The sequence below is a fragment of the Puntigrus tetrazona genome, chromosome 16, assembly GCF_018831695.1.
Source record: "Puntigrus tetrazona isolate hp1 chromosome 16, ASM1883169v1, whole genome shotgun sequence".
NCBI classification, from domain to species: Eukaryota; Metazoa; Chordata; class Actinopteri; order Cypriniformes; family Cyprinidae; genus Puntigrus; species Puntigrus tetrazona.
In genome coordinates, this window is record NC_056714.1 from 9,310,482 (window position 1) to 9,325,206 (window position 14,725).

Consider the following 14,725-nt stretch of genomic DNA (forward strand, 5'->3'; position numbering starts at 1 on the left):
AGATGCACCTGTATTTTACTTTAAAATGTTTTCTGGAAAACATTATTTTACCTTTCGTTAAAAGTATTAGTATCAGTATTAATTCAGTATCAATTCCCAAAATGTGTCAGGTGACTAAAGATACAAACAACAATGAAATTCCATCCTTCCAGAAACACTCATGAAAAAAAATCCCAAAACATTCATCATCTAAAACAATAAAAAGAAGAGGTGTGGACCAGCAAGAGATATAAATGAACGCTTAGTTTAACCATCGTACTCAAAGAACACCCTGTCAGACTCAACTACAGGTAACAGCATAATATAACAATTAACAATAATAACACACTAAATGATGAATCTCTTATCTTAAAAGCTTTTGTTTAAATATTTATTTTTAAAAACATTATTTGTTGTCTTTAACAATAGCACAATTTGCTATCTAGATTCTCAAAGACAGTAGACAGCTAAGCAATCCAAAATGCTGCATCAACTTGTGCTGCTCTCTGCCCTTTGCGCCATGAGCATGACCCTGCGTGAGTATTACTGTTCAGCTCGATACAAATATAGTGCAATATATAAATCAGCAACTGACTAAATGATTATGCTTTAAGTGATTACTGTTATTTTGTTCTACGCTGTTATAAAGTAGCATAATAATAAAGAATTATGTTTGGTGCACTAAAGCAGTCGAAATAATGGAGTCAGTTGGAACCAAAAAAATGGTTTAAGTGATTACTTGAAAATTAATTTCACTTACAGCTGATAATCAATTACCTTTTCAGCTTTACCTGAATTTTACTCATACTCCACCGCTGTTGGTGAAGGCAATGGAAACGAATTTTCCACTGCTCATGACGGTCGCATCAGGGGAATCAGAGTTTATGAATATTCCAACAATGGATACTACTATAGCTATAGTTACATCAATGGGTAGGTATTCCCAAGTACCAGATACACACTGGATAACATATAATGAAGTCCTAAATAATCTGACGTGCAAATTATACACTTTATATTTCACACAGCATATTCAATATTATATGTTTAAGATTTTATATTTTGTATTGTTTTTTGTGGTATTGTTATATGATATTTTGCTCTGAATAATTTAATGGCACGTGCTGTATCTGTTTAGGATCCAGCTAAATTATGACAGTAACTGGACAGAACTGGTTGGCGTGAAATATTATGGCAATGAAAGGGAGATAACACTCTTCGACAATGAACATTTCATTCAGGTCTCTGGAAAGTATTATTCTGGTTACATCAGTGAGCTTCTGTTTGTCACTAACGAGGGGCGCTTTTTTAAAGTGGGGCAACCTTCTGGACTTTCATTTAACTTCTACCCGACCCACGATGGAAGTGAACTACGCTTCCTCAGCGGTCGCCAGAATGGATTTGCCCTCACCTCCATTGGTGCTCATTGGGCTGTCTACTAAAATTCCACTATATAAAGTCAAAAATATCTTACAGGCTGCACACTGTGTGTATGTTAAGTAGCAGCCTACTCATGTATTTTCTTGAACTCTTTATGATGGATGAAATTAGGGGCCTTTTAAGTTGTCTGTATTATTAGAATGACTTCTCATTAATAATTTACTGATTCATTAATGAATACAATGCTATAAGAAGACTGGTTATATACGAAATTTGTTTTATTCCTAACAATAAGAGCTTCCTCTTTAACACAATAATGATTTTCCAAAATGGACATAGTCTCAACAGAAAATATATACATATTGTGATTTTGTTTTTTAATTTTTTCTTCTTTTTAAAGCTAACTATTAAACTTTATGTGTCGAAGTTGATTTTTTAATTAAAACACTTATTAATGTTACATGAAGATCACAATAAAACTTCCTTATTAAAACATTCCCCATGCCTTTATTATTTACTTAATTTTTCAAATGTAAAATATAATTGTTATACATTTGACCCAAGCTTTCAAGCTGACTTTAGGAATTCATATAAAATATAAACTAATACTAATGTAAAAACTATGGTAATGCAAACCAAGCAAGAGGTAAACATTTCCATATTTATTGTGTGAATGAAAAAAAATTCCAAAATCAAGACTGCAACATAGCTGTGCCATCATTTGGTTCAGGTTTGCTGAGAAACACAGCAATCTTCAAGCTAAGTGTACAATCTTAGCCTTGTAAACAATCTTGCAGATTTTTGCAGTACATTGCCAGTTTCAAAAGAATGGCAATATAGAAACCATGGCCATAGCAGAGATGCATAAGGTGGTAGCAGTCTCAAAGTTGGTACCAGAAAGCAGTTGCAGAGACAAAAGCACTGGCTGTTTTTAAGACAATCCCATTGGAAAGGCAATGGTAGTGTCAAAGGCACTGTCAATCTGGGAGGCTTCGGCAGTCTGATAGTTAATGTCACTCTGAGATGTGCAGTGTCAGTCTAAGAGGCACTGGAAGTGGCAGTACTACAACAGCATTGCTTTTTTTCCTTTTTTTTTTTTTTTTTTTTTTTTTTGTACCATAGAATGATTTTGAATAGGAATTCCAGGGCATTGTGTTCAACATAGATCCAGTGCACTTTACTGCTGCATGTAATCTCTTCCATAGAGAACAGGTGGTGGGCAGAAACCTACACTATTAAATTCACTTCTTTCATACCAATATAAAAATCACAATGTACACATCATCTAACTATTCAGTCAGTCATCACACCTAGTCATTCTTCATTTAACATTTTAACTGATATGGGAATAAAAGACTTTTTAAATTGATTATATCTATACGCACACAGTGGAAATATATTCCTCTATATAAAGTACACGCCATGGGTCAGCTAAAAGTTTATGTGCTTCCCTAAGAACCGACTGTTCATATAGTAACTCAAGGGACAAATACTCTTTTTTTCCCCAACATTCTTCATTGCTATTTTTGACAAGAATGCAGTCTTAGACTTTACCTGAACTGTAAGGTTACCAAACCATACCATAATTCCTTATCTAATTATGCTCTCTATAACTGCCTGGTAATATAAATGCATAATTTTTCGCTGTACTCCGAAAAGTCTACGCAAAAAGTACAATCTTACTTGGCATACTGTCTGGGCCCAGAAATGACACGAACCCAAAGTATCCCCAAAAGAGAGTTGGACAGCCACCAGATTGGCAGGAAAAAGCTGGGATACTGAAAGGAGCAGGTGTCCCATACTTAGAATTTGTAGAAGTAAGACTTGTAGTAATATATGGCTTATTGTTTGGATAAATAGCCACACGCTTTTTCCAACACATTGTCCACACAAAAATTTTGATTTAGAATCTGTGACAGTGTGTCGCAATATCCAAGCTGTGAAACATATCCCAATCTGTACACAGAAAGCATCCCTTAAGCTTTTTTATGCTATGATCTGAAAACGAATAAATAGGCTTATACATTGGAGTTAAATAAAAATATCATTGTCAGAATTTGTCAATGGTGGCTTTCATCCAGCAATTTTGGTTTTCTTTATGCTGCAATGACATTTATCTAAAATATTTTGATCACGTGTTACACACTGAACATACTGTTCAAAGCCAGTGAGATAGATGAGAGCCGACATGCCTCAGAATGGTCCAACAGGGTAAGTCTGTCTCGTGATAGTAATGTATAACGATAAGATTAAATGCAGAGACTGTTTGTGTAATCAAATTGATGATAATTGCTAGAATCACTAGAAATGAAGTGTTTCCAACTAAGATGAAGGTCATCTCTTGTTACTGATCCACCATCTGATCTGGTAACAAACTGAGAAACAGAATAAGAAAGAAAGACACTAATATTAGCGTAGATGCCAATCTTTTTATGATGTATTGAGTACATTGTGTGTTATAGTGAGTATTACCGGGTTCTGGCTGATCTAGTTAATGCAGCCTAACAATACTTTAATGAATTTCAATAATACAAGCTTATTACTGTGTTATGTGCAAAAGATAGGTCTTTAATCTAGATGTAAACTGATAGAGTGTGTCTGCTTCCCCAACAATGTTAAGGAGATTGTTCCAGAACTTGGGTGCTAAATAAGAAAAGGATCCCCATTTGTCTACCCTTCTGTTGGATGTTTTATAGAGCAAGTTCCGCCTGGGGGAGGAGGGAGTAAATAAACAAAATCTGTTTTTGTTTTATTTCTTGTTTCCGTCCTGTTCCTGTATTTCCTTGTTTGTTTTTTTCCTGTTTTTGTTTGGTTAATTATGTTCATCTTTATCAGCTGTGTTTCCCAGGTGTCTTGAGTTCTTCCTTGACTGCCCTTTGTTTATATACCCCAGTTCTGTGTGTGTTGTGGGTCCTTGTAAGTCATTCTTTATGATCTGTACCCAGTGTTTCAGTTTGATGATTAAGACTCTCGACTGTTGACTCTGTGACTCCTGCGTAATTCCTTGCAGTGCAAATGTGACAGGGGACCACTAGAATATTTTAAACTCATCACTGAAAAGGTTAACATTTCTGCATTTGATGTTGAGAGTATAGGTTGCATTTTAGATATGGTTTTGAGATTAAAAATGTGGTTTTACAGGTGCTAGAAACAGCACACCTAGGTTCCAAACTGATAAAGAAGATCAAACAAAGCAGCTCTGAAGTGTTAGACAGGGTTCTAGGTTAATACATATGGGGTTTAACTCCTAAACAAGCAGCATTAGCAGAAAGATTAGCAGAGATTTGCATATAGGTCATCATAATTTCACACATCTTCCAAATCGAATAAAAATAAAAACTTAAAAAGGATTCCAACAATCCATCAGCATAACGTCAACACCTGAGTCTGGGTCACCCGCAGAACAGTGCCAACAGAAGCCTGGAGTGCCTAGCATTCTCTTTCTTTCTGTGCATTTGAGTATGTGTAAGAGATTGAGTCAATGAAAAATACTGCACAGTTGAGTTAATTGGAATACAGTGTGGTGAGTTTGGCACACTTATGCTCATGGTTCATTCATTTTTATTTTCCTGGCTTATTTGGTGGCTAGAGAGGGTTGCCGTGATTTTGCCAAATTAACATTACTGTCCAAAAATCTAGATTTATACCTAAAACTGATATTTCCTGAAAAATTATCCCTCTGACTGTTTGTTTGGAATGTTGTTCCAGGATCAACAAGGATGTTGATTTAAGAACATCTTGTACTTGGTGAAATCACTCTCACTCTGTATCTATGGCAGATTTTGAATTCTCTGATGAGTGTGCGGATTGACGTATTATTATTAGGCCTCACAGAGGATGCCTGCATGAATTGCAGAGTTATGTCTTGGGAGAGGAACACTTCAAGGATAGTTTTGGTGTAAGGACTTTTGGGTGAGATGCGTCCAATAGCAGCATCGAAACCATAAATAAATAGCAGCTAAACGTAAACATTCTGAAGCAGTTTCATACCCCAAGAATGCAAATGCAGGCAATTGTGGAAATCACACTGCTGCTCTCCCATATTGCCTGGCTGGGCTTGACTGGGCAAGAGCTTCTCCAACTCAGTCAGTTAAGTTCATAGGTGTGATCCTGGACTCACAATTATTGATAGCTTCGCCATGAGAACAGTGGGTGAGCAGTATTCTGCATCTCCTCCAATGCATGCCGGCCACCGTTCAGGTATTTCCTCAAGGTCAGACAATACATCAGTGATTTATCACATCACCGTAAAGGGGGCACAAATCCAGTCTTTTAAGGATCACAGGAGCTGTTGACCTGGGTCATCCCTGGGTTTGTGAGTATCCGAGCCATTCACATCCCAGGAGTGAAAAATGTGGCAGCTGATATATTGTCACGCCACAGACCTCTGTCAGGGGAACCAGTGCTCCCTACGGTTTTCACAAGCAGAGGAATCTGGCCAGATCAGTTACTGTATGCCTTTCTCCCGATGCCATTGATCTTAGCAGCTGTTCACAGATTAATTTAGGGGCATCACAAACTACTGCTAGTGGCACCAAACTGGCCAGGAGACCCTGCTTTGCAATTTTGAATAGTCTCTTAGAAGGGAAGCCCTGGAACTTTTCCATGAGAATGGATCTCCTCCACCAGTTGGGAAGTCAGTGATTAGAATGTTCAGAATATAATGAATTCTGGCCTTCTTTTTCAAGATGTACTGAATTGTAGATTCCAGCTCTTTGTTGAGGTATGCCGTAAGCCTATGTCATGTACACTTTCATGAACATGACAGGTCTATTCTGTGCATTGGACTGTCTGGAATAGCTATAATTTTTCTCAACCTGGTACAAGAACAGTACCAGGAGTTTTGTTTTACATCATTTGCGACCATTATTCTTAATGATGCATGTGGCTTATAGAGTCAAACTAATTGTAGCCTTTATAGCTACAGACAAGGTTTTGTTGTCTTGGACAGGGTTTGTAATGTCTTAAGAGTGTACTGACACTAGGCACAGCTGCCTTGAGCTGAGCCAAAATGCGGTTATCCACCTTCCCCACTCCCTGGTGGCCTACATTTGGTGGAGCATTTTTGCTAATATTCTGCATAATAAATTTGTAATTTATGCAGTCCATCTATTTAAAGCTAGTACAGTTGAACTCAAAAGTTTGCAGGCACCTTGCAGAAATTGCGAAATGTTTATTGTTTTACCAAAATAGAAAGGGATCATACAAAATGCATGTTATTGTTTATTTAGTACTGACCAAAACAAAATATTTCACATAAAAGATGTTTACATGTAGTCCACAAGAGAAAATAACAGATGAATTTATAAAAAGGACACCAAGTGATGTTCCAGAAGTAGATGCATTAAAAGCCAGGGGTGAAAACATTGGAACCTTCTGTAATAGTTGCATATACTTAATTTATTGTTCATGCACATTTCCTGGACATTACCTGTATTTGAAACTGGCATAAAACATACAAAAACCAGTATACATCCACTTACATATATATAGAATACACAAAACATGCATTGTTTTCAATAAAAAAAAGTGAATACAGACACAATATGTGTACATACCTGTACCCACATATTAACCCACAAAATATATTATACCTCAGTTGAGAAGTTGGATATAAAACAGTCACCACCAAAGGTACAAATTTCTTTTACGTTTTTTGGCCAGTGGTATATGGCAGCCTGCCCCCCAAAGAGAGTGCCTGGGATGGAGGGTATCAATCCGGTCATTATATACTGCAATTCCCTTTTTTCATAAATCATGAAAACAGCTTAAACAGCATAAAAGTTTATTCATTTTTAATATCTGTCTGTATTTTTAAGTGGTTTTAAGTTGCATACTGCTCCAATCTTGACAAAGTTGTTAAAGTCTCAGGGAAGAAACACTGTACCCCAGGATGGATGAGGATAATAGTAATATACATGGATACGTATATAATGGAGGATAACTCCATTAAAGTTTTTTTTCCTCACTCTGGTAGGCCCCTGGCAGGCTCTGAGAGCCCAGACTCTACAGCAGCTACTTCATCGTTCTGAAGCAGAACGTGGGGTTGGGTCCTATTTTAGATCTGCATCAGCTTAACTGATCAGTCAGGCAGCTAAATTAAAGATGCTGACACTCGTCTTGTCTCATACCAGGTCCAAGGACTGGTTTGTTACTATACATCTGAAAGACCTATACTTTCACATTTCCATTGTTCCTGAACACAAGAAGTTCCAGAGGTTTGCTTTCCAAGCCTACCAAAATTGCCCGGTGCTGGGGACTTCTTCCAGTCACATATTGCTAACAATGGGTACCTTCCTCACCGCTTGGGGAGCGGTTATGAGTGGCTGCTCAGCCTGGGGTCTGTAGAACGGCTGCCATCTCACATGGCACATCAACCGCCTAGAGATGCTGGCTGTGTTTCAAGCACTTTCTCTGTGACCTAAGGGGCCACCATGTGTTGCTGCACACGGACAACACAGCATTGGTCTCTTACATACACCACCAAGGAGGTCTGCACCAACACCCCCCTTTGAGGCTGGCCAACCAGATCTTCCAGCTATTGAAATCTCCTCTGTACATCTTTTAAAATGCTGATATTCTGGTCAATAATTCATCCCCAAACTTTCTTCTCCCCCGTATCTTGGTCTCTCATTGACTGCAGGTCTTCGCGATGAGGTTTTCAGTTAGAAAACATTTCACACAGTGTGATTGTGACTCATCGACAGCTCTGGCTATTTAGCATGGCAAATATTTAGCAGGCGTCTGTGATACATTCAGATTTCATCTTTGACAAATCACACAGTGTGATTGTCCATCTCATGAATGAGCACTGATTTGCGTCCGATTTTGGGCATTTGTCTGCAATTTATAAAAATCTCGCAAAAATCCCAAAGTGTGAACTTGACATTTTGTTTTTGGTTATGGTTAGAGCTAATCTCTGCAAGAAAGTGGATCTCGAGAGTCGGAACTGAGAACATGCAACCCTTTGCTCTAAACGAATTGGGTCCATCACTGTTTGTGGGAGGGGCTTACAAACATCACAAATGTTTAAATCCAGATTAAAGACACATCTTTTTAACTTAGCCTACACATAACACCCAACATACTTTTTATTATTTAAATCCGTTAAAGGATTTTTAGGCTGCATTACTTAGATTTGCTGGAACCGGGAACACTACTCCTAAAACACGATGTACTTGTGACATCGTAAAAATAATGGCATCTACGCAAATATTAGTCCTGTCTCTTTCTCAATCTGTTTTCACAGTTTCTATCCAGACTAGATGGCGGATCAGCACACAGAGAATATGTTCATCAGAGACCAGAAAACCTATATGTGCCCGTGGACAGATCACCAGATCCTGATGCACACACACACGCACACACTAAGTCATTTACACTATCTGACACAGCTGCATTTAAAATTGAACTGGAAGTTAAGTGCTGGGCGTCCGTTCAGAGAAGAACTGACCCCAACTGAGTCTGGTTTCTCCCAAGGTTTTTTTTCTCCATTCTGTATGGATGGGGTTTTGTTTCCTTGCCGCTGTCGCCTCTGGCTTGCTTTGTTGGGGACACTTAACTTCTAGTGATTAGCGTTGAATTGACTACAGAGACCATCTCTGAATTTAATAACAAATTGTTCACTCTCGTCATTTTACACCCCTGTCATTGTATTCTTCTACCTTATACTGTACAGTGCTTTGATTCAACCTGTGTTGTTAAAAGCGCTATATAAATAAAAATGATTGAAATGATTGAAATGACAGCACTCTTTTTGAGACTATGTTTATGATTTACAGTGAATATAAAAAAGAATTAGGTGCATTTTTACCGTTATAGGGTAGGTGTGTACACAAATATCAAGTAAAATGGATTTTACGTAATAATTGCCCTTTTTATTCAAGCAAAGATAAATTATAAAATCCTAAAACTTCCCAACAAAGTGAATCCAACAACTCTGCATATAAATCATTACAGTAGGCTTACCATAGTGATACAGCATGGGCTTAAAAGATTGTTTTGTTCTGCAACAATAATCATTAAAAAGAAGATAAAAACTTTTAAATCTTTCGTAGTTTACAGTTCAAGTTTTACTTACAGGACAGATGCTACACATATTTTTGGCATTTTAACCACAGCAAAATTACCTTTTTATGTGATTATTTTAATTTGCAGAAATGATCCCCCAGGGATAGTAAAAACGAACAGACTAAAAACAAACTAAAAACATTTCCTTATGTCTCTTCACTTTTTGTTCTCCACGATTTGAAATTCACAACCGTGTTTCCTGCATAACACACCATAGCCAGTGAGGCAAATATCTGAAAAGGAAAAGAACAGGAATTTGTTATTCAAAGTATAATAGGCTACTGCTACAAGTTGTTTTTGTAAATGCATGACGCGCGCACACACAAAATACAGTACAGTAATGTTTACTTAAGGTCAAGTACATTTTTTCAGTCCAGGAAAATAATCAATTGTGGAAGGAAAGACATTGCTTCCAGGTGCTATAAGGAAAAGAGCTTTGCTGAACTTTTCATACCGTCGATGCAACCCAGCTGATGAAGTAGTAGCGCCCCTTAATGGCCACATTCAAAGATATGCCACAAATCACAGCCGCTGCCAGGTACAATACAGAGGCACTGCCATTAAAACATATTCCCTGCGGATTAACAGGTATTTAGTTTAATGGAAAATATTTTTGGGTTATTCACTTAATTAATATATATTAAAATCTACTCACCGAAATTTTCCATGGGATCTGGGGAATCCTGGTGTGGGCCATAGTCAGGTATATGAGGAAGAGAATGACAGTAAGCGCCCAATAAAACACTGACACAAACATTACCCATACCAGTGCAGGAACATGGAGGTACTCTGTCCCACCAATCAGAGTCCACACCAGAAGCCCAAACACCTGAGGTTGAAGATGGAGCACAGACACTCAACAGACTAAAACAGCACTCATTAACCACAATGAAACTGATCAAAAACCAGCTCTAAGGAAGTAGATAATGAGCATCGAATGAGATTCCGCAGCTCGAATAGTACAGTGTGATACCAGCAAAGCCATTGTTACAGGTTTGAATACTACAGGAAATGCATGAACTGATAAAACACGTAACTTGAACGCTCTGTTTTAAGTTGCTTTGGATACAAGCACGAATGCATTCACCGACTCACAATTTAGGACCAAAAAAATACTTGAGCTGTAAAAACACATTTTGATAAACAAAATAAAAACAATGACAATTATGTTCTCAAAACAGCAGAACTGGGCCTAGCCACCACTCCTTAACACCATACTATTCTCCAGAGTCTTCCCACTCTCCCTTCCTGTTATAAACAGCAAAGAATTTCTCACTGTGTTCACGATATTACAGGAAAAAATATTTTGGGGTTTGGAAGACAGAGCAAGTTATAGATTAGACCAGGAAAGGGAATGCTTAGATTTGACTCAGAGCATGCGGTGGAAGGAAGAAGAACAATACAAGCTGAAAGGAAGAGTTTGTTTCCCAACTGTTTTGGTTGGTCCTCTTCCTCTATTTCCTTAGTGAGCAATTATCTTCATGAACAACGTACTGTATGGTTGCACGCTATTTCTTGTGTTTGTATTGAATGTACCCTTGCATTGTAATTCCAATTTTAAAAATATATATAAAAAAAACTATTTGTGATGGTGTAAATGAAATATAAAGTGTACTTAAAGAGAATAAACTTTCATGTTTCAAAAATAGCATTTTTATACTTTTTATAGTATACTTTAAATCCGTTTTTTCTTTGGTTTTAAGTACACTTATTCTGCGTGTTGACTAACATACTAAAGCATGTGTTATCTAATACTACTATTACAATATTAAGTAAATGTTTTACTTTCTATAGGTTTCTTATAACAAATATGTAATTAGAGATATATTCAAATACATAATGCTTCAATAGAGATTCATTTATGGTAGTCTATAACTGAAATATATTTTAGTTACAATAAATGCTTTTTAATTCAATTAGCAGTAGGCCAACATTTTAAACAAACAAACAAAAAAAACTCTTAAGCACTTAACTTTTTTTAATTGCATTGCATTTAAATTTAATGTACGTTTTCATTAAATTCTAAATAACATGCAATTATTATGCCTACTAACATTAATTATTTCACAGTTATTTTAAATTAGACCTATATTGTTTCTGTAATAAGTACTCTTTTTTTCTTTTTCAAACTGATAAACAGTGCAGAAAAAATATAAATGAACAAAAAGTTTCACTTTTGCTTTAGACACATCATCGCATCCTCCTCTGGGATATGGAAAGTGGAAAAACTGCACATTTTTCCTTTTCTAGGTAAAGATGCCTCCAGCTATCTTAATTAGTTTACTTTCAATGTATCCGAAGGCGATGTTTAATGCAAAAGTAAGCTAAAGCATGCTTTCTAAATAGCGGGCTACGCTACGGCTATACTTACGATTTCTCCAGCCATAAACGCGCCAGAAGCAGAGCGAATAAAGTTTCCATCGTAAGCCAGCTTGGAGTGAGACAAACCTAAACTCTCTATATTTGAGCTCTTCCTGGTTCTGTCAGTAATGGTGCTGGTGCTGTCGGCGCGGGACTCGGAGTCGATCTCCATTCTAACGGAATTACAAGAACTCCCGGAATAAACCGAGAAGTGATCCCTGCACCTAAACTAAAGGAAACCTACTATGGTGAAGGGTTAGCCTATAAAAAAGGATGTGCGATTCGTGAATGAATCGTTCTTTTTGAAACGGATCTTTTTAACGAATTCGTTGAACCGGTTCACAATCATAATAATAATAATCGAACGGCTGGTTCGAGCGGTTCTCAAGCATCGCTTCACTGACTCGTTGAACCGAGGCGGGAACCAACCGTTTCCTGGATGAAATACTCGTATTTATTCAGTAAAACAGACGCGGTAGCTGATTGAAACTGATTATTGTGCTTTCACTTTTGGCCTATATGCAGTCTTTAAGCTGTAATGCAGTTGTTTGTTCATAGTGCAAACTACTAGTTTCATACATTTTTTTAAATTGCATATTAACTCAAACCAGAGTGCTCTTTTTGCTCGTTCTGGAGGAAAATCTTACGTATTTTTACGAAAAAAATAAAAATAAAAACAAAAAATGGCGAACCAAATCAAAAATAATTTTGATTGAAAATAATTAAATTAAATCAAAAATAATTAAAGACTTTAAAATAATTAATCTATTTATTCGCGAACAGGACCTGCTGTGACGTAGGTCTATATTAGACTATTTCATAAAAAATATTACACTATATCCTAGCATCACAAAATGCATCGGCAAATACAATAATCATCCTCACAAACCTATTTTTTTTTAGTAAATAATAAAAATAGTAATTTACTTAAAATTATTTTTAGGGCTTGTATGCCACTGTTAACGACGTTATGATATATATTTTTAAAAAAGGTTTCTGAACAGCGGCAGAATGATCAATATAATATGCACAAGCCACTCAAACCTGCATTATAAAAGAGATAGCGCTGACAAATGGGACAAAACCTAAAAATAAAACCTTGTATTCAGACGAATTAAACGGCATATATTAATCTTATATGTACTAATCTATGCTTTGATGCAACCTGCTAACTTCTCTTTTTTAATACAACAGCAGTCAAGATGTGTCACCATTTCAAAACACATTGGCTTATTAGCAGACAGACCGCACTTTCACATTTCCACAACAAATATAAAATATCATAATGAAATATGATCAAAATACCTGACTTTGGTTATATTAAAAACATTGGATTAATAAATGACCATTGCTGCAAACAGTAAGTATGTTACTGTATATAAAGCCCTTTTTCAAGTGTCACATTTAAGTATTTTGTTATACTGAAACAAACATGAAAAGAGTTCATGTAGTAGCCATTTTGTTTTGTTTGTTTTTTTTTTCTGTTGATGCTATGCTATTTTATTACATTTTAATGAATGCCTGACGGCGTTGACGAAAAGTGACACAACTTTGAGACCTTATGAAACATGCACGCGTCCCTGAAAAACATGAAATATTATCAAGCGTTTCTTTTCATTAAACAGTGTCTTTCCTTACAATTAAAACGCATTTTTATTCACTTGAAAGCATATGAATGATTAAATCCTCCTCTTTGGTCACACTTGTTTGTTTTTTTTTAGATATTTAGATGTCAATGATCATCTGCGCATATAAATATGAAAACTATTCTTTTTTATTAACAAAAACGACACAAATGACCTGCACTACCCATGTCCCTGTAATAATTCAAATGTTTCGCAAGAGGGCACCAAATACATAGAATTTGTCAAACTATGGTAGGCCTACTGAAAGGTTCATCTGTAACTGAATTAATCTCTAAACCAGCATTTTGCAGAAAATACTGACAAAAAGTTCTTCAGTAATGTGTCAGTGTTTTATTTGTGATATCTTAATTTGACGTTGATTGTACTTTAATATTAAATATTATTATCTAAAGAGCAAAATTTAGAAATTAATTACATAAATCTATTACTGACATCACTAAATTAAATTTATGAGGATAATGGCCAATCAAACGTCTATTTTCTATTATAATGTATGTAACACAGTCACCATAAACCTATTATTTGATGGCTGGTTCACCCCATCCTTTCTGCCAGCTCTCTACATCAAAGGTTTGCTTTCACTTTGTTGATCTGATTTTTTATTTATGACTAAACAAACCTGAAAATGCCATGAAAGCATCTTGCCCAGCTGTGTTGCTTTACCCCACTAATACAGTCTGTTACAGGCAATATCAGTGAACGGGCTCCAGCTATTTAATTAAAATATAGTTTATTCGGTGAATAGACGTTTTAAATACTCCATACAGGAAAAGAGCATATTACGACCCCTCCCACCCCCAAAAAATCTGATTAAATCAAATGAATCAGTATTTTTTTAAATGCAGTATTACTTATTATATATAATATTTCGATTAAAATAAGTTTAATTCATAAAAAAAAGTACATGCCAAAAATTCAAGGTGAAAAAAAATCACTGCAAGAATAAGATGTCTGTTGCTCAGTGCCCTGCGTGTGGCCTGTTCGTCTCAGTAACCTCTATTTACTAATTGTTGTTCACAGCGGTCACCATGTAGTCAGTTGTAAAGGTTATGCTTTCGATAAATGCACGGTTCCACAGAATGTAATTAAGTCATCTTAGGAGGAGACGTGCTGTGAGGCTCGGGCTGGTAGGCAGCCACGTTTAAGACGCATGAATTTCTTTGATAGTTTAACAGAAATAAAAGGTCTAGTTATTATAACTGTAAAAAAAAAAAAAATAGGACATACGTAATATATCGTAAACATTATGTAGTCAATATAATACACTATATATATATATATATAATATA

General features: G+C 36.2%; 2 protein-coding genes across 2 annotated transcripts; one reads left to right on the forward strand and one right to left on the reverse strand.

Annotated features, from left to right (window-relative positions):
- The first annotated feature begins 244 nt into the window (after positions 1–244).
- LOC122360804 (zymogen granule membrane protein 16-like) lies at positions 245–1,421 on the forward strand. Its single transcript, XM_043261666.1, has 4 exons — positions 245–290; positions 426–515; positions 765–912; positions 1,118–1,421. The coding sequence occupies exons 2-4, from the start codon at positions 461–463 to the stop codon at positions 1,419–1,421; spliced, it is 507 nt and encodes a 168-aa protein (XP_043117601.1). The 5' UTR covers positions 245–290; positions 426–460.
- A 7,652-nt stretch (positions 1,422–9,073) lies between these two features.
- On the reverse strand, positions 9,074–12,048 carry cmtm8b (CKLF-like MARVEL transmembrane domain containing 8b). Its single transcript, XM_043260449.1, has 4 exons — positions 11,801–12,048; positions 10,085–10,258; positions 9,884–10,003; positions 9,074–9,662 (listed from the first exon to the last, which is right to left on the reverse strand). Exons 1-4 carry the CDS (start codon positions 11,960–11,962, stop codon positions 9,576–9,578), a joined length of 543 nt encoding a protein of 180 aa, XP_043116384.1. The 5' UTR covers positions 11,963–12,048; the 3' UTR covers positions 9,074–9,575.
- Between the last annotated feature and the right edge of the window lie 2,677 nt (positions 12,049–14,725).